This window comes from Dama dama, chromosome 18, assembly GCF_033118175.1.
Source record: "Dama dama isolate Ldn47 chromosome 18, ASM3311817v1, whole genome shotgun sequence".
NCBI lineage: Eukaryota > Metazoa > Chordata > Mammalia > Artiodactyla > Cervidae > Dama > Dama dama.
The window spans coordinates 113,839,876-113,866,906 of NC_083698.1; the positions used below are offsets into that span (position 1 = coordinate 113,839,876).

General features: G+C 46.7%; 1 protein-coding gene and 2 long non-coding RNA genes across 4 annotated transcripts; 2 read left to right on the forward strand and 1 right to left on the reverse strand.

Moving 5' to 3' along the window:
* The first annotated feature begins 511 nt into the window (after positions 1 to 511).
* LOC133073116 (ubiquitin carboxyl-terminal hydrolase 17-like protein 6) lies at positions 512 to 8,591 on the forward strand. Its single transcript, XM_061166584.1, has 3 exons — positions 512 to 644; positions 6,472 to 7,523; positions 8,412 to 8,591. Exons 1-3 carry the CDS (start codon positions 512 to 514, stop codon positions 8,589 to 8,591), a joined length of 1,365 nt encoding a protein of 454 aa, XP_061022567.1.
* Positions 8,592 to 18,812: 10,221 nt separating this feature from the next.
* LOC133072684 (uncharacterized) lies at positions 18,813 to 21,811 on the reverse strand. 2 transcript variants are annotated; one of them, XR_009696797.1, is made up of 3 exons: positions 21,589 to 21,811; positions 21,295 to 21,389; positions 18,813 to 19,281 (listed from the first exon to the last, which is right to left on the reverse strand). It is a non-coding gene; the product is annotated as an uncharacterized LOC133072684 (long non-coding RNA). The 2 variants fall into 2 exon arrangements; XR_009696796.1 differs by lacking the exon at positions 21,589 to 21,811 and having other exon boundaries at positions 21,295 to 21,577.
* A 2,081-nt stretch (positions 21,812 to 23,892) lies between these two features.
* On the forward strand, positions 23,893 to 26,646 carry LOC133072683 (uncharacterized). Its single transcript, XR_009696795.1, has 2 exons — positions 23,893 to 24,107; positions 25,264 to 26,646. It is a non-coding gene; the product is annotated as an uncharacterized LOC133072683 (long non-coding RNA).
* Positions 26,647 to 27,031: the final 385 nt, after the last annotated feature.

Sequence of the window (27,031 nt, forward strand, 5' to 3'; positions counted from 1 at the left end):
ATATCTGTTCCTCAGGTATTTCTTGACCTACTTTTAGGTTTCAGGCCTGTTCCAGGGTTGCCTCCGTCTCCCGAGTTCTGACCCCGCCCTCCCCTCCTGTCCTGATCCCTCTGTCTACACCACGGCCCCTGAGAAGCTCCCAGCGCCACATCAGGCCAGCACGTGTCTCTGCAGGGGGCGCCCCATGTCGCTTGTCCTGGCTGAAGGACTGAACTTTGGTGCTTTGTTGCTCTGAACTCAAACCCAAGGCTTTGGCTGGTCTGCCTCACGCCATCTCAACAGCAGCACCTGGATCAGGTCTTCCTCACAGCAGGTGCAGGACGGGCTTGCTGGGCTCCGCCTGGGTCCAGAACTCCAGCCCCGACCCTGGGGGTCCTCCTAGCCCCCGACTAACTAATGCGATGCAGCCAGTGATTATAAATCACTGTGGAAGATGTGAAGCTCTGGTTTCACAAAGGACAGAATTAAAGAACAGAATGTGAGTTCCGAGGAGCTAGATGGAGAAGCCAAGATGGGTCTGGGAGGAAGTGACCGTGTGTACACAGGGTGTGAGCGCTGCCTGACCGATGACCCCCGGGGGCCTCCAGGAGCACTCAAGCTGCTGATGACCTGCAGATTCAGCCCTCCAGCCCTGCTGGTGAAAGGTCAGTTACTCCCGTAAGCACTCTGGCTACTTCTCTTCTGTGGTTATGGATTCTTGTTACATTCTCTTCTGACCAGGACTATTTTGCATGGTTTTCATACTGTTTAGTCAGTTCAGTTCAGTTCAATCACTCAGTCATGTCCGACTCTTCCTGACTCCATGGACTGCAGCACTCCAGGCCTCCCTGTCCATCACAAACTCCCGGAGTTTACTCAAACTCAGTCCATTGAGTCCGTGATACAATCCAACCATCTCATCCTCTGTTGTCCCCTTTTCTTCCTGCCCTTAATCTTTCCCAACATCAGGGTGTTTTCAAATGACTCAGCTCTTTGCATCAGATGGCCAAAGTTTGGAGTTTCAGCTTCAACATCAGTCCTTCCAATGAACACCCAGGACTGATCTCTTTTAGGTTGGACTGGTTGGATCTCCTTGCAGTCCAAGGGGCTCTCAAGAGTCTTCTCCAACACCACAGTTCAAAGGCATCAATTCTTTGGTGCTCAGCTTTCTTTATAGTCCAACTCTCACAGCCATACATGACTACTGGAAAAAACATAGCCTTGACTAGATGGATCTTTGTTGGTAAAGTGATGTCTCTGCTTTTTAATATGCTTTCGAGGTTGGTCATAACTTACCTTCCAAGGAGTAAGCATCTTTTAATTTCATGGCTGCAATCACCATCTGCAGTGATTTTGGAGCCCCCCAAAATAAAGTCAGTCACTGTTTCCACTGTTTCCCATCTATTTGCCATGAAGTGATGGGACCAGATGCCATGATCTTAGTTTTCTGAATGTTGAGCTTTAAGCCAACTTTTTCACTCTCCTCTTTCACTTTCATCAAGAGGTTCTCTAGTTCTTCTTCACTTTCTGCCATAAGGGTGGTGTCATCTGCATATCTGAGGTTATTGATATTTCTACCAGCAATCTTGATTCCAGCTGTGCTTCCTCCAGCCCAGCATTCCTCATGATGTACTCTGCATATAAGTTAAATAAGCAGGGTGATAATATACAGCCTTGATGCACTCCTTTCCCAATTTGGAACCAGTCTGTTGGTCCATGTCCAGTTCTAACTGTTGCTTCCTGACCTGCATACACATTTCTCAAGAGTCAGGTCAGGGGGTATGATAATCCCATCTCCTTCAGAATATTCCACAGTTTATTGTTATCTACACAGTCAAAGGCTTTGGCATAGTCAATTAAGTAGAAATAGATGTTTTTCTGGAACTCTTGCTTTTTCGATGATCCAGCAGATGTTGGCAGTTTGATCTCTGGTTCCTCTGCTTTTTCTAAAACCAGCTTAAACATTAAGAGTTCATGGTTCATGTATTGTTTAAGCCTGGCTTGGAGAATTTTGAGGATTACTTTGCTAGCATGTGAGATGAGTGCAATTGAGCAGTAGTTTGAGCATTCTTTGGCATTGCCTTTCTTTAGGATTGGAATGAAAACTGACCTTTTCCAGTCCTGTGGCCACTGCTGAGTTTTCCAAATTTGATGGCATATTGAGTGCAGCACTTTCACAGCATCATCTTTTAGGATTTGAAATAGCTCAACTGGAATTCCATCACCTCCACTAGCTTTGTTCATAGTGATGCTTCCTAAGGTCCCCTTGATTTCACATTCCAGGATGCCTGGCTCTAGGTGACTGATCACACCATCATGATTATCTGGGTCATGAAGATCTTTTCTGTACATTTCTTCTGTGTATTCTTGCCACCTCTTCTTAATATCTTCTGCTTCTGTTAGGTTCATAACATTTCTGTCCTTTATTGTGCCCATCGTTGCATGAAATGTTCCCTTGGTATCTCTAATTTTCTTGAAGAGATCTCTAGTCTTTCTTATTCTATTGTTGTCCTCTATTTCTTTGCATTGACTTCTCTGCTTGTTATTCTTTGGAACTCTGCATTCAGATGAGTAGATCTTTCCTTTTCTCCTTTGCTTTTGGCTTCTCTTCTTTTCACAGCTATTTGTAAGGCCTTCTCAGGCAGCCATTTTGCTTTTTTGCATTCCTTTTTCTTGGGGATGGTCTTGATCCCTGTCTCCTGTACAATGTCATGAACCTCTGTCCATAGTTCATCAGGCACTCTGTCTATCAGATCTAGTCCCTTAAATCTATTTGTCACTTCCACTGTATAATCGTAAGGGATTTGATTTAGGTTATACCTGAATGGTCTAGTGATTTTCCCCACTTTCTTCAATTTAAGTCTGAATTTGGCAATAAGGAGTTCATGATCTGAGCCACAGTCAGCTCCTGGTCTTGTTTTTGCTGACTGTATAGAGCTTCTCCATCTTTGCCTGCAAAGAATATAATCAATCTGATTTCAGTATTGATCATCTGGTGATGTCCATGTGTAGAGTCTTCTCTTGTGTTGTTGGAAGAGGGTGTTTGCTATGACTAGTGCATTCTCTTGGCAGACCTCTATTAGCATTTGCCCTGCTTCATTCTGTACTCCAAGGCCAAATTTGCCTATTACTCCAGGTGTTCCCTGACTTCCTACTTTTGCATTCCAGTCCCCTATAATGAAAAGGACATCTTTTTTGGGTATTTGTTCTAGAAAGTCTTATAGGTTTTCACAGAACCATTCAACTTCAGCTTCTTCAGCATTACTGGTTGGGGCATAGACTTGGATTACCGTGATATTGAATGGTTTGCCTTGGAAACAAACAGAGATCATTCTGTCATTTTTGAGACTGCATCCAAGTACTGCATTTCAGACTCTTTTGTTGACTATGATGGTTACTCCATTTCTTCTAAGGGATTCTTGCCCACAGTAGTAGATATAATGGTCATCTGAGTTAAATTCACCAATTCTGGTCCATTTTAGTTCACTGATTCCTAAAATGTCGATGTTCACTCTTGTTATCTCCTGTTTGACCACTTCCAAGTTTCCTTGATTCATGGACCTAACGTCCCAGGTTCTTATGCAATATTGCTCTTTACAGCATTGGACTTTACTTCCATCACCAGTCACATGCACAACTGGGTGTTGTTTTTGCTTTGGCTCCATCCCTTCATTCTTCCTGGAGTTATTTCTCCACTGATATCCAGTAGCATATTGGGAACCTACCGACCTGTGGAGTTTATCTTTCAGTGTCCTATCTTTTTGCCTTTTCATACTGTTCATGGGGTTCTCAAGGCAAGAATATTGAAGTGGTTTGCCATTCCCTTCTCCAGCGGACCACATTTTTTCAGAACTCTCCACCAAGACCTGTCTGTCTTGGGTGGCCCTACATGGCATGGCTTAGTTTCACTGAGTTAGACAAGGCTGTGGTCCGTGTGATCAGATTGGCTAGTTTTCCGTGGTTGTGGTTTCAGCGTGTCTGCCCTCTCATGCCCTCTCTCAGTGCCTACCATCTTACTGGGGTTTCTCTCACCTTGGATGTGGGGTATCTCCTCTCCACCACTTGACACTCCAGTGCTTGACACAAATTCTTTCTGAAAATAAATGGGCTATAAATCATAGTTTTTTCCTAATTAAACTTGAATATATTCAATTATGATCTATTAGCTCCAAGACCAACCTGAGAATTTAAAAAGCATATTAATAATTTAGCAGTTTCCAAATATTTGTTTTTTTTTTTTTTAATCAACAAAGTCATACTTGTAATAGTCTATAAAAATAATCTGTAGATATTGAATGAGCCGGGTTTTAAATCAGGAAGAGCTGGCTTTGTGTCAGGGTTGTGTTAATGTTTAATAACTGTCGCCCTCATGTGGCCATTTCTACACAGCATTCTGCAGAATTGGTTACCACTTCATGGCTGGCTCAGACGGTAAAGCGTCTGCCTGCAGTGCGGAAAATCTGGGTTCGATCCCTGGGTTGGGAAGATTCCCTGGAGAAGGAAATGGCAACCACTCCAGTACTCTTGCCTGGAAAGTCCCCCGGATGGAGGAGCCTGGTGGCCTACAGTCCATGGGGTCGCAAAGAGTGGGACACAACTGAGAGACTTCACTTTCACTTTTTCACTTTTCAGGGCTCACACTGTAAAGAATCTGCGTGCAGTGCAGGAGACCTGGTTTCCATCCCTGGGTTGGGAAGATGCCCTGGAGAAGGGAATGGCATCCCGTTCCGGTATTCTTCACTGGAGAATTTCACCGACAGAGCAGCCTGGGGGGCTACAGTCCATGGGCTCGAAGAGTCAGAAGTGACAAAGCGACTAACACTTTCACATTTCACCTTTTCACCATCAAATTGAAGGGACGATAAGAATAGGGTTGATCTCTGGATCTCCTGGCTCCTAAAACTCATCATACAGTTTATGAAATGTGTTGTGTGTTAGTCACTCAGTCATGTACAACTCTCTGCGAAGCCATGGACTGCAGCCCACCAGGATCCCCTGGCCACAGTATTCTCCAGGCAAGAATACTGGAGTGGATTCCCATTGACTTCTCCAATTTATGAAATGGCCATATTCAAATTCAGAGTACATCTTTACTAGCAACATTACATATTTTGATTGATATATATTTTAATTAAGATTTTAAAACTTATCGTTCCAATTTGAAGCGTCTCCAAACTTCTAAAGGATATAATAAATATGTCAACTATTTAGAGACAGTGTAGTTCATAGACTAAGCTTATGGGTTCCATAGTCAAATGATCTGGGTTTGAATAATGGCTCTGCTGCTTCCAGTTGGGCCTCAGATTTCTGATTGGTAAAATGTAGATAATAGTACCTATCTCAGGAAAATAACTTGAAGATTAAATGAGGAAATACACTTCCAATACTTAGAAAGGAATGTGTCTGGTGGCTAGTGGATAAGACTCCACACTGCTGACACAGGGAGCCCAAGTTCGATCCATGGTCAGGGAACTAGACTCCACATGCTGAGCCCCTGAGTTGGAAAGTTGACTCTATAAGTAAACTAGTGTATTTAAAATAGAAAAACAGTAAAACAACAACAACAACAACAACAAAAATTATAAAATGAAAATAATACAAAAAAATTAAAGCTAAAAAACAAAAACCAAAAAAAAAAAAAAAAGAAGGAAAAGGAAAATAAAAAGACAACGGAGAGAGAAAAGGAGCTGAAGAAAGGAATCCAAAGTTGCAGCAAGCCTATGGCTTTCTGAAGGAGCTCGCTTTGGACCATGACCAACGGCCCTGAAGGGCGAAAAGCATATGTGCCACACTCGCGGCATCTTTTGGTGCTAGGACCCTGAACGCTAGAAGAGTGGCTCGTGAGAAACCATAGAAATTGGGGTGGACCTCAGTCGAGGGCAAAGTTGAGGCAAGGGTTTCTTGTTGTCCGGGGAGGGGTTGTCCTCAGGCAGGGGTCTGGGGTGGGGAGACCCCTCAAGGGGATAGGGTAGGTGGGCAGACATATGTTTCCACAAGTGTGTTAGGATCTGAAGGGCGAGCCCACGGAATTCCTCCCCAGCCCACATGTGTGTGCTGAACTTGGAAGCCCTGCAGTGACTCTAGCGGGCAAGGCTGGAAGGCCAAAGGCCCCCCGAATCACTTTCATCGTGAGCTGTTTGGTCCAGGGCGGGATAGGAAATGCATGCGGGGCTTTGTCATGGGGAATTCCCCGAGAAAAGTGTCGGTGGTGTGATGTCGGGAGTGGGAGTGAGCACGCCCTGGGACGCCTCAGCCAATGAGGAGCTTGCGCGTGCGGGGGTGGGGCTGTGGGAAAGCCATGAAAGGACCGAGGGGACCGGGGCCCAGGCCCTTTTCAGAGAAGCACCATCTGAGGGAAGGAGGTGTCCTTGAGCAGCTGCAGGTAGGAGATGGAAACGCTCCTGGGCCTTGTTTGCAGAGACCCAGGGGCTGCTTCTGCGCACGGGGGTGGTGCGTGTCTGTCTCCCTTCAACGTCTTCCCCGGACGGCAAGGTTGTGGGCCCAGCGCCGCTGGTGCGGATGCCCTTTGGGAACCCTCTGTCCCTGAGTGGCCGTCGCCGGTGGTCGGGCGGCCGCAGCGGGGTGACTTGGCTCCTGGGTCAGCAGCGCTGGCGCCTGGCCACCAAGTCGCCCTGAGTTGGAGGGGGCCGTGGGGAGTAGGGGCTGGGCTTCAGAATCTGGGGAACACCTGCTACGTGAATGCAGCGCTGCAGTGCCTGAGCCACACGCCGCCCCTGGCCAGCTGGATGGTGTCCCAGCAGCACGCCACCCTCTGTCCGGCCAGCACCTCCTGCACGCTCTGTGCCATGCGAGCTCACGTGACCCGAGCCCTCCTTCACCCGGGAGAGGTGATCCGGCCCCGCAAGGACCTGCTGGCGGGCTTGCACAGACACCAGCAGGAAGATGCCCACGAGTTTCTGATGTTCACTCTGAATGCCATGCAGCAAGGGTGCTTGAGTGCATCCCAGCTGTCGGGCCATCCCTCCGAGGACACCACCCTCATCCGGCAGATCTTCGGCGGGACTTGGAGGTCTCAGATCCAGTGTCTCCACTGCCTCGGAGTCTCGGACACGTTCGACCCTTATCTGGACATCAGCCTGGATATCACGGCGGCTCAGAGTGTGGAGCAAGCTCTGAGAGAGCTGGTGAAGCCCGAGAAGCTGGACGCTGAAAACACCTATGACTGTGGCGTTTGTCTCTGGAAGGTGCCTGCCACCAAGAGGTTGACTTTGGACAGCACGTCCCAGGTCCTGGTGCTGGTGCTGAAGCGGTTCACACAGGTGAGTGGGGCCAAAAGGGCTCAGGAAGTGCGCTCTCCCCAGTGCCTTGACCTGCAGCCCTACACGTCTGAGCGGAAGGCAGGGCCACTGGGCTACGTGCTCTATGCCGTGCTGGTGCACTCCGGGTGGAGCTGTGAGCGAGGACACTACTTTTCTTACGTGCGAGCGGGCAACGGCCAGTGGTATAAGATGGACGATGCCAAGGTGAGCGCCTGTGACGAGAGTGCTGCCCTGAGCCAGAGCGCCTACGTGCTCTTCTACTCCCGGGAGGGTGCGGGGCAAGGGGGAGCTGGGGGAGGGGCAGCGGCCCCCCTCACGGCTGACCCCACTAACCCCGGGGAGCCTGACCCCTCCGGCCCCGGGGAGCCTGCGGGAGACACCAGCGGCAGAGCTCCTGGGTCGCAGGTGTCCCCAGGGGACACAGAGGTCAAAGGAATCAGCTTAGAGCAGTGGAAACACGTCCAAGAGCACAAGTGGCCGAAGCCGGCCTTTGGCCTCCGGAAGATCCAGTCAGCCCTGCCTGCCGGCGCAGTCGTGATTCACCAGTCCAACCACTGAGAAGGGAGAAACGGCAAGCTGCCAGAACAGGAGCACGACCGGCTCGGCCGTCCCTGCACGGACAGCCCGCCTCCGGGCCTCACGAGCGTTGGCAACGGCCCTTGTGCCAGCGGGAGGGCCCGAGCGACCAAGAGGAAGAACAAGAAGCCGCGGCCATCTCTGGGGCTGTGGCGGTAGGTAGGCTCTGAGGCACATGCGTGCAGAAGCCCAGGCACACTCTGCGTGCGGCACGCCCTGTGTGACCCACCAAGTGTTCCGGCGAGGAGAGAGTTCCTCTCGGCCGTGTGGCTGGTGCAGCCTCCTGGAAAAAGGCGGGGCCTGCAGTGTGCCCGGGGCCACGGTGTCCACCTGGATCGCGCTGAGCAGCCGAGCTCTCGAGGCTGGCTCTGCTGGGAAGTTCCTGGAGAGGATGGGGTGCGTGACCAGGTCTGAGCACGATCCGAGGGCCTCGCACTTCTGCGGGGGTGGGAAAGTCCTCTCCGGATGGGACTTTGGGTGTGGGTTTGCCTTTCTTTCCCCGTCTGCATTCTCTGGCCGCACCGCTGGCCTCTGGTGAGTGATGCGGCAGGGACACACCTCCCAGTACGCCCACAGCCAGAGGAGAAAGGAGACGATGGCCTGAGCCCTGCGAGGGACAAGGAGGAGCGGGTGCAGGTCTGTGAATCGTCTCCTTCTGGCCGGTCAGGCTCTCAAAAACGCCGCAAACGTCGAGCAGGGTCTGGGGAGGAGATGGGCGACCAGTCTCTATGGGTGGAATGTCCTTGGGAGGCATAGTGCTACTTGGGAAAGGGACCTCCGGCTGGAATGACAGGTAGGACGTTCGTCACAAGCCGGACTCTAGTCCGCAGAGATCCCTGGGGTTCCATTTCCGGTGCAAGCAGTATGCACCTCTGTGCCTGAGTGAGTCATGGAGACTAAATTCCGGCCCTCAGGAAGCTCTGGGCCTCAGAGGGGCGTCAGGCAAAACATAAGTGTCCCAGCATGTTGCAGGTGCTCACCAAGAAAAGCCACACAGGACCAGAGGAAAGACAAGGAGTGATGGCACAGCCTGAGGGAGCCACAAGAAATCAGCAGAGCGGTGGTTTTCAAGCAAAGGCCTCGGAGAAATGCAGTTCAGCAGCCAGGAACCCAGAGCCAGGGGCCAGCGGTAGGTGCAACAGAGAGAGAAAGACCCCCTAAAATGGCAGATGTGAAGGCAGAGCGTTCATCTAAACTCCTCGATGATGTCAAAGGCGGTGTGGACTGCAGGGTGGATGCAGCGGGTGAGGGCTGACAGAGGAAGCGGGCAGGGGAGAGAGTGAAAGACGTTCAGAGTCTGGCCGTGGATGCCACTCTCCTTCCAAGGGAGATATGAGCCACTCAGATGCTATGAGTAGAGAACCAGTTAAAGCAGATGATTTATCACAGGGATAAAGCTAACAGGAGGCAGAGAGGCTGCAGCCAGAGGGCGGTCAGGAGCCCAGCAAGAGCGCCAGTGAGAGGAGCCCAGATTGAACTCAGGAGGTGGAGAGCTGGAGGGAGGAAGCCCTTCAGACCAGTCCTGGAGGAGGAGAAGGAGGAGGCAGGACAGCAGGAACATGGAGAGCAGCTCCTCCAGATGCTGAGGACACTTGTTGTTTGGGGATGAAGGGAAGCTCAGAGAAGTCAGTCCCTGAAGGAGGACAGACTTGAGCTCTAATCTCTGTCCAGTGTTTCCCAGATGCTACTCTCCATCAGTTCCCTAACGATGGCTGCGTTTTAAAACGAACACGAATTACATTACTGTAACCCAGTTATCATCATCACAAAAGCTACGAAAGTGTTTAAAAGCTTGATCATTAAAAATGGAAATAAACAAGTGACCAAACTGAGATAAAATAATGGGCAAATGACTGCACCATTATTCACAATAACCAAGTTGTCCATTGACAGATGAATGCAGAAAGATAAGGTGTATACACACGTATTCCCTGATAGCTCAGTTGGTAAAGAATCCACCTGCAATGCAGGAGACCCCAGCTCAATCCCTGGATCAGGAAGATCCACTAGAGAAGGGAAAGGCTACCCACTCCAGTATTCTTGGGCTTCCCTTGTGGCTCAGTTTGTAAAGAATCCACCTGCAATGTAGGAGACCTGGGTTCAATCCCTGGGTTGGGAAGATCCCCTGGAGAAGGAAATAGCTACCCATTCCTCTATTCTGGCCTGGAGCATTCCATGGACTGTATAGTCCATGGGGTCTCAAAGAGTTGGACACGTCTGAGTGACTTTCACTTCATTTCACTTCATACACACATATACTGAAAGATTATTCAGTTTTCAAAAAGAAGTCAATCCTGCTCGTTGCAGGGACATGTATTAACCAGGAAGGACATTATGCTAAGTGAACAAAGCCAGAGGCAGAAAGAGAAATCCTGTGTAATGTCACCTATACAATGAATAAAATAGTCAAACTCATCAATGCAGTGAGTAGAACTGTGGTTGCCGGGGGCAGGAGAAGGAAAATGGGGAGCTGCTGTTCACCAGGTAAGATGTTTCAGTTCTGCAAGATACACACTTTCTGGAGATGTGCTGTATATACTTTGTCTATAACTAATGACACTATGTTGTTGTGTAGTCACTCAGTCATGTCCAACTCTGTGACCCCGTGGACCATAGCCCACCAGAATCCTCTGTTATGGGATTTCTCAGGCAAAAATACTGGGTTGGGTTGCCATTTCCTTCTCCAGGGTGTCTTCCCAATCCAGGGACTGAACTTAAGTCTCTTGCACTGGCAGGTAGATTCTTCACCACTGAGCCACCAAGGAAGCCCCAATGACACTATGTTCTACACTTAGAAATTTGTTCAGAGTGTAGATCTCACTAGACTACTGATGAATGTTCTCACTACAATTTAAATAGAATATCCACAGAAGATCTGAAAGGACTTACTTCAATAGACATTTCTCTAAGGAGATATACAAATGGCCAACAAGCACAGAGAAGAATGCTCAATGCAAATAAAACTCACAATGAGATACCACTTCTTACCCATTAGGATAGCAATTATCAAAAGTCAGAAATAAGATGTGTTGGTGAAAATGTAGGTGAAAACTGAATCTTGTGCAGAGTTCCTGACAATATAGTATAGTACAGCCACTGTGGAAAGCACCATGGCCAGTCCTTAAGAAATTGGAACTGAAGTTACCACATGATCCAGGAATTCCACCTCTGGGTGTATATTCAAAAGAACTGAAAGCAGAAGTTCGAACAGATATTTGTGCAGCAAGGTTCATAGCTGCATGATGCACAATAGCCCACAGGTGGAAGGAACCCAAGTGTCCAGTAACAGATGAGTGCATAAACAGACTGCATAACCTAGAATATTGCTCAGACTGAAAACATAAAGGGACCTTTGGCACAAGCTACAGCATGGATGAACTTTGAGGACATCATGCGAAATGAAATAAGCCAGACACAAAAGGGTAAACACTTACGTCCACTTACATAATGTAACCAGGGAGTGAAATTCTCTCAGTCATGTCCGACTCTTTGAGACCCCATGGCCTGAATTCTCCAGGCCAGAATACTGGAGTGGGTAGCCTTTCCCTTCTCCAGGGGAGCTTTCTAACCCAGGGTCAAACACACGTCGGCCACATTGCAGGGGGATTCTTTACTAGCTGAGTCACATGGGAAGCCCATGAGGTACCTAGAGTACTTAATGACTCAAAGTAGTCAAATTCATAGACACAGAAAGTGGAATAGTGGTGGGCAGAGGCTGGGAATAGGGAAATGGGGACTGGTTCAATGGGTGCAGAGTTCAAGTTTTGCAAGAAGAGTCCTGGAGCTGGGTTACACATTAATGTGAACATACAGGTCACAGCTGAACTGGCCACTTAAAGTGGCTAAGAGGCTAAATTTTAGGTTATGTGTGTTATATCTCAATTTTAATATATAAATAAGTATTTACTCATCTTTCAGTTATTCAAAAGTCAGCAAAAAAAAAAAGTATATTTACAAATAAATAATTATTTACTCATCTTTAAGTTATGCAAAAGCCCTGCACTTTGCATGATGTACTCTGCGTATACGTTAAATAAGCAGGATGACAATATACAGCCTTGATGTACTCCTTTCCCGATTTGGAGCCAGACTGTTGTTCCATGTCCAGTTCTAACTGTTGCTTCCTGACCTGCATACAGATTTCTCGGGAGGCAGTAAGGTGATCTGATATTCCCATCTCTTGAAGAATTTTCCAGTTTGTTGTGATCCACACAGTCAAAGGCTTCGGCGTAGTCAATAAGGCAGAAACAGGTGTTTTTCTGGAACTCTCTTGCTTTTTCGATAATCCAACAGATGTCGGCAATTTGATCTCTGGTTTCTCTGCCTTTTCTAAATCCAGCTTGACTATCTGGAAGTTCATGGTTCATGTACTATTGAAACCTGGCTTGGAGAATTTTGAGCATTACTTTGCTAGTGAGTGAGATGAGTGCAATTATGCAGTAGTTTGAGCATTCTTTGGCATTGCCTTTTTTTTGGGATTTGAATGAAAACTGACCTTTCCCAGTCCTGTGGTCACTGCTGAGTTTTCCAAATTTGCTGGCATGTTGAGTGCAGCACTTTCACAGCATCATCTTTTAGGATTTGAAACAGCTCAACTGGAATTCCATCACCTTCACTAGCTTTGTTCATAGTGATGCTTCCTAAGGCCCACTTGACTTCACATTTCAGAATATCTGGGTCTAGGTGAGTGATCACACCATTGTGATTATCTGGGTCGTGAAGATCTTTTTGTGCAATTCTTCTTTGTACTCTTGCCACCTCTTCTTAATATCTTCTGCTTCTGTTAGGTCCATACCATTTCTGTCCTTTATTGAGCCCATCTTTGCATGAAATGTTCCCTTGGTATCTCTAATTTTCTTGAAGAGATCTCTAGTCTTTCCCATTCTATTGCACCAAGGGCAACTCATATTTAAATATTTCTAAACACATTCATCATATCTTTTAAAATCTTTTGGATAGCTTTAATCTTGGACATTTTCCAGCTTTTCTCTTGGGAATCAGTGTGACTTTTCCTTTCAGAGAGCATTGTTTGATATGCTTGGTCTTTTCCCACAGATCTTTTCCCCAGGGTTAATTAGTAGAATCAGATAGTGGGTCACCTTTTTCATCAGATGAAATGTGGATAAGAAAGAGATTTGTTTTAACATTAATATTTGTACACAGAGTGTAGAGTCCTAATCACCAAGCTTCTCACTTCTCTCCAACTCAACATGCAATAGACTCTTGTTGTAGCCACCCAGCTCTCAGGGACAGCCATGCCTGTGAGTTCTGGCCAAGCTAAATGTAGTAGAAGTTCCATTGGCTCTGAATAGGCCTGGCCTCTGAAAACGTCCCACAAGGCATCCTTTCCCCTTTCTAGCTGAGCGGAATAGACCCAGTGCCAGGGCCAGATTTGAAACCACCGGTTGTTGATGACAAACCTATAACTCAAAGGCACCATGGCCCTGAATCCTTTTGTTGAAAGGAAATCAACAAGCAGAGTCACTTGACATTTGAAAGCCTATGTTCAAGTAAAGGTAAGATTTTATGATGTTCATGCAACTGATATTTTCTTGTTTATATGCTACAGTGAGTAACTGTAACTTACAGAATTATGGATTAAAAAATAAACTAAAAATTCTTTCAAATTATGAAATAGAAAATATTTTTTTGAATATTTGAAAAGATGAAAAATACATTTGTTTATTTAAGAAACATTCAGCATGCTCTCTCAAGCATTGTTTTAGAATTTCAAGATGTACATTTGTGCCCGCATGCTAAGTCACTTCAGTCATGTCCAATTATGTGTGACCCTATGGACTGTAGCCCCCCAGGTTCCTCTGTCCATGGGATTCTCCAGGCAAGGTACTGGAATGGGTTACTGTGCCCTCCTCCAGGGGATCTGCCTGACCTAGGAATCAAAGCCGTATATCTTACAACTCCTGCATTGGCAGGTGGGTTCTTTTACCACTAGAGTCACCAAGATGTACATATACCAAGATGTATATACATTAAATATAATCCCATAATTTTGCTTTCAGACATTTTATAGTCAGTATAAAAATACAAAAGTGGCCACCACTCTTGCTTTGGATAATTGAAGTTGATATGTGGTGGATATGGGTGGAGAGGCAGGAGGTGTGGATCAACTTTGTTTCTGGGAACACTCATAGTTCTGGCTTTTGACAGCAGTTTCAATATACAGAATTTTCTAAACCCACCTGGAGCCAAGGAACTTCTCAGCCCAGTCTGTGAAGCCTTAATCCATAATCTGTAGCAACCAACCCAGAAAGCCCGGTCACAACCCCTATAGTATTAAACCTCAATAGTCAGACTTTAATCACTGACTGACAGCTTCCTTGTTTTTAATCATCCTTCTTATTTAGAAGCAAAAGGGGGAAACCAAATATGTCCTTCAAACACACATAGAGGAGGCCCATCTTCTATCCAGTCCTCCCCCAGCTTTCCTGAATCACAATCTCTGATCACAATATGCTTCCTTTTTTCTACCAGGAAACTTTCCCATGCCTATGCCTGACTCTGGGAGATAGCAGAGGATAAAAAGGCCTGGTGTCCTGCAGTCCATGGGATTGCAAAGTGTTGGTCCCAACTTAGTGACTGAACAACAGCAACCACAATGCCCGAGTCTCTGCCAAACAAAAGGGGTGGTAACTGAGTCCTTCACATTATGGAGCAAGAGTGCAATAAACAGTGCTCATTCTCTTTAGGGTGATTTTTGTTTGCCTACAGATGTTAGAAGAGAGAGAACCAAATAAAAGTCAGGGTAATATGTGCTGCTTTTGTTAAATCTTAAAAAAAAAAAATCCTTTATCTATCACAGTTTTTAAGTTGAAATCTAATTCACACAAAACTTATTCTATAAAATGTACAACTGAATGATTTATCATCTGTTTACAAAGTTGTGCAACTATCACCACTACCTAAATCAGAGAATTTCATCTCCTCACAAAGAAAGCCACTATCCATTCAACAGTCACTTCCCCTTCCACCTTCCCCCAACTTCTGACAATCTGTGTGCTTTTTGTCCCTGATGATTTGCCTGTTCTGCATATTTAAAGTGCATGGATTTGTACAACAGTGGCCATGTATGCTTATTTCTTACACTTGGCACTATGTCTTTGAGACCCATCTATGGCTTAGCACATGATTCATTCCTCTGTTTGACTTGAGAATTTTCCTTTCTAGGCCATTATAATACACACACACATACAACCAAGTTCTTTTCTTTTTAATTGTGAAAAACTCACAGAATATAAAATTACCATTATGGCAATGTTACGTGCTCAGTCCACGTCACTAAGAACTGTGTTTGTGCAGGGACCCTCTTTGCTGCACCGGCCCTGAGCCACCAGCTAGCACAGCACACCAGCCCAGCCATGACACCCCGTCTCGGGACCCTCCGTACCACCCACCTGATTAGGACCCAACACAGGCCTCCCCACGGCGGCCTAAGAAGAGAACTCCATGGGGGGTGGGCAGTGGTGGCAAAGGAGAGAGAAACCCAGGAGAAGGACAGGAGAGGTGGGTGGAAAAGCCTCCCATGCTGAGCTCCCAAGGCTCAGTCGCATGCTCGCCAGACCAGCCCTACTTAACTGCTGGGGTCGGATCCGGTCAGACGGGTGGGGGAGGTGTGACCGTGGATGCCAGCAGCTTCAGCCAGACACCCGACAGTCTACACTGCAAACCTGCCAGGCCCAGCTTCAGTCCCCGGGCCAGTTGCAGAGCCCCAGAGCCCCAGCCTCATGTGGGGGCTATGCCAGCCACACCCTCCAGAGCTCCACATCCCCAGCTCCCAGGAGATCGTGTCCGCTGAGGATGTATGACAAGCGGCCTTAGGCTGGGGCCAGTTGGACGTGGCCGCAGTGAGACCAAGTTTCTCTGTATCTCTTCTGTTCCTGAAGCGCCCACTTTCTTTTACTCACTCAAGCCTTGCTTTTTCCAGGCGTCCCCCCAAATACAGCCAGGCTGCAGGGAGGGGTTTCAGGGCAGAGCAAGAGCTGCAGGGTTTCATGGTGAGCAGGGCTGGCCACAACTCACCCTCGACTCTGGGAGAGCATCACTGTGGGTCAGAAACTGACCCTCTGAAGGCACAAGCGACTGCTCCTGGATCACAGAGGGCTCTTAGAACTTAGGTTTGTCTTGTGACCTCTACAGCTGTCTCTAAAGGATGGACCATCTAGCGAGGAGACAAACTGACCCCTGGTAATCACAGTCAGATTGGTTAAGGACAAAGGGGGTGGGATGGGGCAGTGGGAACAGGGATGGGACGTGCCTGCTTCCATTGGTTTCCCACCCCCAACTCCCCTGACCTTCTCCTCCTCAATATCCTACCCCATATTGGGCTTTCTTGGCCCAGACACAACAGAAGTGATCATTCAGTTACTCAATATTCAGTGGAATAGTCATGAAGTGACATCAAGTGTAAAAAGAAAAACTGAAAATAAAATCCATCCAGAGAGGCAATATTTTAGATGAGTTTAGTGTCATTGAAGATCATTGGGCTCTGGGTAAATGTCCCCTTGAAACTCTGGCCCTGGAAGGAGGGAGAAGATGACACCTTTGGTGAATGTGACCTAAGCCTGGTTTGTGTTTAACCAGCTCACTGATTTGATCATTCATCATCGTCACATTTTCTGAGCCCCATTCTGCATCTTCGAGGTTGTCACAGGGCTTACAAGCTGGAGAGCTCATTAAAGTGTGGTTAAAGACTTGAGGGGCCCTGGGTGAGGCAGAAAATGGTGCAGGCAGAGCAGGGGATGGAGAAAGGCATAGTGGACCAGGTGAGGTCTGAGCTGGGTCTCCAAGGGTGAGTGATCAGTTAGCTAGGGCCTGGCTCTGAGTGGGACTCAAATACATGATGAATGAAAACAGAACTCTTCCTGAGAGAGCAAGAGTGCCAGCTCTTCTGTAACTGAGTCCAAGCTTGTAGTGCTCACCTCATGACAGGCCAATTAACTGAGAGATGAGTTGTTGGGGCAAGGACAGCAGCTTTATTCAGAAACCCGGGACTCTTGCACCAAGGACCCATCTTACCTGAGATAGAATTCAGGCTTCTTTTCTATTTATACAAAAAGGTGTTGGGGGGAAGGGGGGGAGGAAAGTCAAATATTTCTTCATTCCAATCATCCTCCAGAGGGGATGTGTTCATTTCTGCCTCCCTGCTGTGACTCACAGGAGAGTCTGGTCAGGAGGTTTCCTGTGAACTGAACAAAGCTATTTTAGCTTGGTGCTCATTACCTGGGATGCAGGGTTCCCAGAGATGGAACTTTATGTATAAGCATATAGGCAACATTCCTTTAGCTGTTACCTCATAATAGGTAGACTATGAAGGGTCCTTGTCTATGATGCATTCAGGCCAAAGCTCAGAACTGCAGTCACATGGGGGCAGTGGGGAGAGGGCCCGCGGGGTGCCCACTCCACCCCCTCACAGTCTTGCTGACTAAGCAGCCTGTGTCTTGACTCCCCAGGGCACCTGTCTGGGCTGTTCTCTCAGACAGGGCTGTCAGAAGCAACAGTCAGCTGGGCTCCTCCCTGATCAGGCCCGAGGACACCAGCTGCCTCACCTGAAAGGGCTCTCAGTCATGTTTGAGGCTTTGCGACCCCATGGACTATAGCCCGCCAGGCTCCTCTGTCCATGGGATTCTCCAGGCAAGGATACTGGAGTGGTTTGTCATTTCCTTCTCCAGGGGATCTTCTCGACTCAGAGATCAAACCCAGGAGGTCTCCTACATTACAGGCATATTCTTTACCATCTGAGCTACCAGAGACATGCATAAGAAACTGCTACTCCCAAAACTGGGGTCAGAAGCCTGGGTGTTTGGTTCAGGCTCTACGAGGCATTTCATATCCTCCTAGCATCTCCTCTCCTCTCCCTGAGAAACTCTCATGTCTCAGGACACCTCTAACCAAAACTCTGCTTTTGGTGGGATCTAGTGCTCAGAGGTTAATATTTTCAGCCCAGAGAGACACAGCCTGTGCTTTAGACATGAGAAACCCTCCCATCTAGCCCCAACCCATCCAAATCTCTTCCGTTCCCCAGATCCCACAGCCAGCAGACAGTCCCTGAGTCTGTTCAGCAGACAAGCTCCCACAGTGTCTGGCGCTGAGGCTCCTCCCGCCCCCGTGTCCCCTCGGCCCTGCACGATGAGCCCCAGTCCTGGGAATGGAGGGGCCCCTCTGCGCTTCTTCTGGGGCTGCTGTTGGGCCTTCTTCCTCCTTCAACCAGAGCAGGGAGCTGGGCTCGTCCACGCCCGGGAGTGGGGGGGTAGGAGGGGACGAGCGGTCAGTCCCTCTGTCTCCCGCGGCCCTGGGGGAGGAGGCGCTGGGGGCGGAGGGCGGACGGGGCTTGGCCTGCTCAGCGGTCAGGACTCAGGACGCATTCGGGGGAGGCTGAACCTACTGGGGAATGTTGATGGTAACAAGCTCTTTCCATCTCTGTAGGAGCTGCTCCAGCTCACCAAGCTCTCTCAAAACTAGCACCTATATATAAACAGCCTTCATCTGGCAACAGGGGGTGCGCTGAGTATTTTCCAGGAAACTCCTCTCTAACCTCGGAAACATTCTGACACGGTCTCTGATGATGCAACAGAGGTCCGGTTTGGTTAAGAATCAAGAAGGATTCACTGTTTGGCACATGGATCTCCATGCTATGTAGCAGCCTTGATGGGAGGGGAGTTTGGGGGAGAAAGGACACATGGACGTGAATGGTTGAATTGTTCCCTTTGGTGTTCACTTGAAACTATCACAGCACTGATTGCTAAAGGGCTATATCTCAAATAAAAAACAAAAGTTAAAAAGACAACGACACGTGACCAAACACTCACGAAAAGAAGACACTGGATGATTTGGACATTGGCTTCAAAAGTACATTTTGGTAACACAGAAAACCACAGTGTTTTAAAATCCTAGTTTATGATTTAGAATCTATGATATTTAGATGACTGATCAATTGTTTAATACAGGCACCAATAAAAATACTGAAGACTAACCGGTTTTAATATCATTTTCTGTTTTCATAAATTTTGCACTATAGACTAAAGCCAGGGCACATCATATCTGTTTATCTGTCTCCCTCCCTCCATCTCCCTCTTGCTGTAGTTTTAAATTTATGTCACTAGAGAGTTCACTCCAGCTTTCCTGCAACACACACCTTCATTCTGTAGGAGAAGTGATAACACTCGCTTGCACTCGTGGTGCACGGAAGGAAGGAGACTGGCGGGAGACCCGGCCTGGCCTCAGCCTGGGGGCTTTGCCCCGACACTCACTACCTGGTTCCCTGTTGACCTGTAACAGGGCCTGGAAAATCCTGTGAGGACCCCTGGCTAAGAACCTTCATGCACGTCTCGCCATTTACATCATGAGCACGGAGTTCCCAAAGATCTTCAGATTTCTGATTTCTTTTGTCTTCATTAGTCTTCTCACCAGGGGTGTCGTTAACTAAATCAGCCTATATATTATTAATTTTAACATATATATTATTGGTTTATAGATATTATTATAATAAAATAATAATACATCACATTTAATATTTACTTGCATTATATATACATGTTTATATAGCATTATGTTAAAATAAATTAAATTAATAAATATAAATAAACTAGCATAACAATATGAGTATATATTACTCCTCAGAGGCAGGCCTTTGCCTTTTGTATCGTCAGCTCTTCCTACTGACTATATTTTGTTTGCCAGAAAACAATGAAGACTGAGGCCAGAGGGAAAGTGAGGGGAAGGCAGGCAGAGAAGACCCAACCTGAAATTACAGGGGAGACACAATTGAATCACTCAAGTGAAAGAAGTGTGTTCCTGAGACCAATCTGAACTGCACAGTCTTAGTGAGGGGAGCGGATGTGACCCCTCACCCGGCCCATTGGCCCCTTCTGGGGAGGCTGAGCAGGAGGAAGCCTCCTCCAGGTGTCTCTCCTCCGGCTCCTCCCGGGGACCCTCTCATCCTCCCCAGTCTCTGCTGCGACCTTTGTCCTTTGTTGCCAGCAGGCCCGTTCACTGCCCTCCACTGTTCTCCTACCAGCTCTCTTTCCTTCCCTTCCTGATTCTCTGGGCTGCTACCAGCCAGGCTGGAGATGCAGGCATCACAAGACCTCCCTCCAGCCAGTGAGCTGTCCTTGCCCCGCCCTCCTCCTTGAGAGCTGGGTTAACGGGGTGCCTGGGGTTTATTACTGAGGCTTTCCTTGCTCTCAGAGTCCTCCCTTCCAGATGCTGAGATGTGCAGGGCAACTAAAGACATTTCTGCATTTCCCTGAATGTGGATGCTAGATGAACCTAGTTTGCTTAGAGCAGAAACATATTGTTCTAAACAAAGACTTTTATATTCCCCCAAACAGGAAATGGTGACACCTCAAAGTCATACTGTTACATGACAAAAGCAAGTTGTAAAACAACACACATTATTTGTCTAACTGAACTAAAACATGATACTACGTTATCTGTGTAAATATATATATATATATATATATATATGAAAATGTTTTTTAAAAAGCTGGAGGAATGTATACAAATGAACCACAGGCACCTTGATAGGGATGAAAGAGAAATTTTACTTTTACTGTAAATTATCCAGTTTTTTTGTGTGTACTTTTAATTCAGGATGAACTTGAACAAGAGTGTATGTTGTTTGTATTAAATAAACACTTTACATATGATTGTACAGGACTAGCTTATCATAAAAACCGAACCAATGTATTTCAGAGTCAAACAAATGATAAGCTATGTGGAAGAGATTGAATATTGGCTGAAGGGTTAATGACAGAATGAGCACACAAGCAGCACAATCAATGAAATGCGGGCTGCACACTGCTGTCTCCTCCAGTCACTAGAACATCCCTTGAACACTTGCTGGGCTTAAGTCAGCCTGGAAATCAGTTACCTGTCCAAGGCAAGCCAGAATTAATGCCAGGCCCATATTAAAGAATTGTCTTAACTAATTTGGCTGCCAATATCTCTGAGGGGAAGAATATGTACACTTTATTCTCAAAAGTTATTTTGGCCTGTCCGACAATGGATTATTTCATTAAAAACAAAACACTCAAACTAACATTGAAAACCACCGTTTTGGTGTACCTTAAAGCTTTTGCCATTTTAGAGCTTTCTCTTTTTCTGTCATCTCTTAAACACATGCAAAATATATACAGTGGAGTCCCCAGCAGGAGCTGCCACTCAAGGAGCTCTGGGCCTCAGCCCTTACTAGGAGTTAAAGTGGCAAAGAGCATTTTTGCTCCAGAATTCTAAAGGCATTTTGGTGTTGGATAATCTGAACCTGTGGAAAGCGTATGATAGCCTGATAATGTTTCTTACAACTGCCACAGTTCAAAGATTTTCAATATCTTACTTTCTGTAAGCAAATATTGAGAATGCTCAGGAGAGAGCATAAATATGATGACATAACTCGTTATAAATAGCATATAAGTAGAAAGTGTAGTTAGATGTGAGTCTAACTTACCTTAAATTCCTAGTTCCTGTGACTCTCAGTCCATAAGGCTCAGACTACATTCTTTGGGCATTTCTACGGAGTGGACCGTAGGTGGCACTTTCAGCCTGTTTAAAAAACAGTTCACCGGCTTTGGCTTCTTTGCTTGCTTTTTAACTGTTTTACCACCATTGCACAGAAAACAAAGTCATTTTGTACATACGTGTATGAAGTCCAGATCAATGTCTTGGGAGCAATTTCAGAACACAAAGCCATTTAACTGAATCTATAGGAAGCATTTACAAATAACCACAGAAAAGACTTTACCTTTTTGTAGATCCAAACTGCAAAAAGAAAGTGAAAGTCACTCAGTCATGTCCGACTCTTTGTGACCCCTTGGACTGTAATCCCGCCAGGCTCCTCTGCCCATGGAATTCTCCAGGCAAGAATGCTGGAGTGAGTTTCCATTCCCTTCTCTAGGTGTTGGGAGCCACCAGGGTGTGCCCAAACCGTGACAAGGTCACGGGATGAGAGAGGAACCTGCAAGGCAGCTCTTTCTCACACGGGGCTGCCCCGGGGGCCCAATATGTCCCCTCTGGAGCCGCCAGGATGAGAAAGGAATCTGCAAGCAGCTCTTCCCCTCGAGGTTGTCCCGGGGGCCCGGTATGTCCCTTTCTTCCTTCTGTCTTACTGTTGTTGGGCTTTCTATTAATTTTTGGAAATATAATATATAGTAATAAGGCCTCCCTGGAAAAGTCCAAGCCTTTTTTGGAAATGCTCATGATTGCTCTGGCTCAGGACATGACCATAAACATCAAGTCAGCAAAGAAAAGGTCAGAGGTATAGTCTGGCTGCTTGCTTAAAAGATTATAATATTCTAGAATAGAAAAGAGTAGAGGCATTTAGATTTAGAAGTAGATGTACTGCATCAGTTTACTTGCTCCTTGGTTGAGAGGGTTTTCATTATTGCTATTTCCTTGCTGCTATTTGTTTATTGTTTCCCTTTCTTTAAACAACATGATATTATGGGCATTTTTGTAGAGTTAGGAAATGGGGTACATAGATGTCAAGAGATTTATATTAACCAGCTTCACTGCCATTATCTCACTATTAATAGAGGTGTTTTGCTGCTTTAGAGGTGTTTTTGCTGTTTAATAGTTAATCATTGTAAATTGAGACTTTGTGGTTTCAGGTAAAGAAAAATATCAGGTTTTTCTCATGGTACTATTCTCAGAAATGTCAAACATGTTACTGTGACCCTTCCCATGTATTGTTTTATTGTCCAAAGAATTTACACTGTACCTGAGATTTGTAGGACATTGTTTTTGTTAGAGTGAAAATGTTAGGCCATTGAGGCAAGAAGACTATGTACGGGATTTTAAAAAATAAACCCTGTAATCAGAAACATTCTAGATGAATGCATAGGGGAAAAACATGGGAAAGAAAAATATTGACAGATGCATGAAACTATATCGGATGTAATATGTGGTGACTTAGGGGAGAGGAAATGTTCATTCTGTACAAACTGAGCTATCCTAAAAATAAAAAAAAGCTACCTCTTCTACTCAACCTTCTGTGTGTGTCTGTCTTCTTCCTGGCCGACGCCACTCATCCCTTGGGTATTCCTGGTCGTGTCGGGGCTGGACCTCGGCATCTAGGGAATCTTCCCAATCCAAATTATCCAGTAATAAAATGCTTTTGGTGTTTGTGTTGCAAATGCTCATTGCTACTTTAATTTCTGATAATGACAGAATCTCAGGTCAACCTAGGCCCTGTTCTAAACTAGTTTGTGCCCTGTAACCCTGGTCAGACACATAGACTTTATAAAGTTTGGTTTCTCTTGTTTGGAAACAATTTGACCCAGCTCAAAAGTGAAAAGCAAACTACTAGACCTTAAAATGTTTCAGTAGAGTACAATCAAATGCTGTTGATTCTAGGTACTTCATAGGATGTTTTTAAGCCTTGTCAGCCACCAGATTCTCTTGATTCTGAAAGCTGGGTTTACTAGGGACTGGTAGCAATGGAAGTGTGATGAAATCACTGCAGCAGTGTTCTGCTCCAATGCACAGGATCTGGACAGACTGGGAACAATGATGAAATATTCTGAAGGGGTGAAATCAGGGCATTTAATCTTATCTGAACAAAAGCTTGTGCACTGACTCATTTTATGCATCACTTCAGGGCGGCCTCAGGCTCCCTGGGCTCTCCAAATCCCTCAGGTTAAGAGCTCCTGGCCCGGGAGTGAAAGAAAACAAAGGCAGCCCTTCCATCTTCCCATTCCGACCTCTGGTCCCATCACAGCCTCACCCCTGAGAGGGACGGTGGAAGCTCAGCTCTCTATCCCAGCCACAAGGCTGCCAGACGAGTTATAGGCGCAGCCCTGCCCAACGGCCTGCTGCTTCCTGCCTGCTGCCTGGCGTCGTGAGAAGGCCCCAAGGAGATCTAGAAAAGCAAAGGGGAGTCCAACTCAGCAGAGCGGCCCCGAAGCTCGAGGGAGCTAAAGAGACAGGAAGCATGAGTCAAGTCAAGGAACGACCCATTTCCGGCTGTGCTGATAACGGACGTGGCTGAAGCGTCCTGCCCCTTGCGCGCGCGTCTCTGCGTCTGCAGGCACTTCCGGTTTGCCTCACCGTGAGAGGCGACTGCTTTTCAGAAGGTAGATCTTTTCTGTCATCAATAAACTGTCTTTTCCTTGCTGTCAGCCCTGTATTCTGGCACTATATGCTCCTTGTTCTATTGGCTGCTAACATTTCTGTAAAAAGAGATCTAACTGTCAAGAGTTCAAGATTCCAGTGGTCTGTGAAGTCCCACCACCGATCTACTCTCCAGAGTTGTGTTTGAATCAGGTAAAAATGCTCATTACAGACTTAGGATTGAACATACTAATGTGAGAACAGGAATGAATTTAGAACTTTTAGAAAGTCTAATTCTAAAGGTATTTGTTTATCTTTAAAGCCCAATGAGAAAATTTTACTCTTGCTTATCTTGTCTGAGGAATAAACATGGACAGATACTGAAAGAAAGCTACAAAGTTTGAGGCTTTGAAGAATGGAATTAAAAGAGAATGGGTCTCATGAAGAGTAACTCCTTTGGGATGGAGAAGCTGAGAGGAGAAACAAATTGATTCAAGAAAAGATCTTATTATTAGAGCTGAGGTCATCTGCCATTTAGTCAAATTTACTTTTCTGCATGCCAGATCACCTTATACAGACTTGTACAGACACACAATACAACTACCATCTCCACTGATACACAGAGGGGTGCTCTGGCCATCACTTCAGACCACCTTGTGGGGCACTCAAGATGCTCAGGACTCCATCCCATGTGTCCTGGGGAAGTGATTCCCATGAGGTCCAACCACTGAGCCTAGTTTTACTCTGTTTTCAAACAGCCCTTTAAATCCCCAAGGACAGCGCTCCACTCTCTCACCACATAAAATGTCCCCCCATGTGTCACTGCTCCTCATCAACATGGCTGCTGGTTTGATAATCAGTCTTAAGATATGGTCACCTGATCTAATATTTTTTATTGTGCTGAAGTCAGTCAAGTGTTTTATATCTTACTAGCATATTAATATGTCAGATTCAGAGAAATAATTCAAGTATGAAGTCAAATGATTGTCCTATCCGTATGAAGTATATAAATATACTCTCTGGGCAATGGTGAAGGACAGGGAAGCCTGGTGTGCTGCAGTCCATGGGGTCAGGAAGATTGGTCATGACTGAGTGACTGAGCAATGGTAAAATATTATCCCAATTCATAATCAATGTACAGTGTATAGGGGAAAGTGGTAGAAAAGTATTTTAAAAATTGGATCGAGCTTAGCTAATAAAATTAGCAGTGGTTAAAGTTGTTTGAGGGAAGAACATAATGAATTATGAATTAGGAAATTTTCCTCTTATGTGAAAGGAAAAAATCAAAAGTCACAGAACATTCTCATGAGTAGACATATTTATTTATTTATAAACTGTTTATTTTCTGTCAACCTACTTCCATTTTAAGAGTTTGTGGGGTTTCCATGATGGCTCATGGTAAAGAATGCTGCCAATGCAGGGGACATGACTTCAATCCTGGTCCAGGAGGATCCCACGTGCGTCAGAGGAACTAAGCCCTTGCACCACAATCATTGAGCCTGTGGTCTGGAGCCTGGGGTCCACAGATGCTGAGCCCACGCTCTGCCACTTCGGCAGCCCATGACAGGAGAAGCCGCTGTGAGAGGAAGGCCGTGCCCCGCAACCAGACAGTGCGCCCCGCTCACCGCAACCAGAGCAAAGCCCGTGTAGCAGCAAGGACCCAGCACAGCCCCACCCAAGAAAAGAGCCTGTGCAAGACCAGCCGAAGCCCACTCCGTGTTGTCCCTCCCCACCCCGTGGCCTGAGCAGTGGGCGCTGCAGGCCAGCCCTCGGGGGCACTGCGGAGTGGGCAGCGAGCTCGCCTGCCCGCCTGTGGACTAGGCCACCACCTCAGATGGAGCAGCCTTGCACTCAGTTGCTGACGTCACCCATTCACCGTGACGTCCTCCTTGGTCAGAGCCTGCTCACTGCCACCTGCCTTTCCCTTTTAATCTCTTCAGAATGTGCAGACGTGGCGATCAGACACGACCTCCCGAGTGTTCACAGGAAACGGTGCTGCGCACGGGCAGAGCTGCCCGGGTGAGCATCCGCCATCAGACCCCCCGACTGAGCTCCGTTTGTGCCGGGAATGGGTCGTCTCCAGAATGCAGAGGAGAGTCTGTCACGCAGACCGATGGTGAGAAGTTCACAGGAATCTTGGCTCTTGGAAGCTGCCTGGGTCTGGTTAGTGGAGGCTCCAGGAGTGAAATGGCCGACCACAGGCGGCGGCAGCAAACTGCCGTACAGCTCGCTGCCGAGGGTTCCTGGAGGAAGCAACGGTGACAGAGCTGGGTTTTCAGTGGCAACAATGGCATGAGCTGTCGACAGAAGTTTCTCCCAGGTTCTCTTTGATTCCTAATGTAGACGCCCTCACTTTTCCTTCTGTAGATGTACTGCTCCACTGGGAAGTAAAGGCTGGTGCCATCTAAGGGCTCCTGCTGCAAGGAACGTGATGATGTCCCCCTGCATTTGCCGGGCATCAAGGACCCAGAATAGTGTAAAAGATTCACTTCAAGGTATGACAAGAATCCAGACAGTGCCATATGGACCACTGTCTGGGTAGTGTGGGAAAAGCCTGAGAAGATGTTTTAGAGAAGCCAGATAATCTTTCTGATAAAAGAAACTTGACTTTCATTCAGTTGGTAGAAATAACACGATGAGCTTTACTCTTTAGAGGTTTAACATTTTTTTAAATAATATTTTGACATTTATGAGAAACTTATAATACATGTACAAGGTTCAAGAACCTAAAAATATAAAATATTTTATATTACATTGTTCCTCCTACCCCTCCCTTCTTGTGAAAGCTCTGCTGCTTTGACGGTCAGTCATGGTGTTTCATTTCCCAGGAATCTTTCCAGAGATTTGAATTTTTTACAAATTATTTATTTGGCTGTGCCAGGTCTTAGCTGTGGCCTGCGGGACCTTTTCCATGGGAACTCTTAGCTGTGGCATGTGGGGCCTAGTTTCCTGACAAGGGATTGAACTGAGGCCCCTACAATGAGAGTGCAGAGTCTTAGCCACTGGACCAGGAGAGATGTCCCAGAATGCCATTTATGCAGACACAAGCAGCTATGAATATCGTTTCTTCTTCATTCTACATGGTTGTGCTAGTGGTAAAGAACCCACCAGCCAATGCAGGAGACAGAAGAGACTCG

Excerpts from the sequence above, each read along its gene's own strand:
- LOC133073116 (XM_061166584.1), top strand. The coding sequence starts at position 512 with ATGGGTCTGGGAGGAAGTGACCGTGTGTACACAGGGTGTGAGCGCTGC. Across the intron at positions 645-6,471 it reads TCCAGCCCTGCTGGTGAAAG|GTTGTGGGCCCAGCGCCGCT; the intron begins GTCAGTTACTCC and ends CCGGACGGCAAG. Across the intron at positions 7,524-8,411 it reads CCTACGTGCTCTTCTACTCC|CCAGAGGAGAAAGGAGACGA; the intron begins CGGGAGGGTGCG and ends GTACGCCCACAG.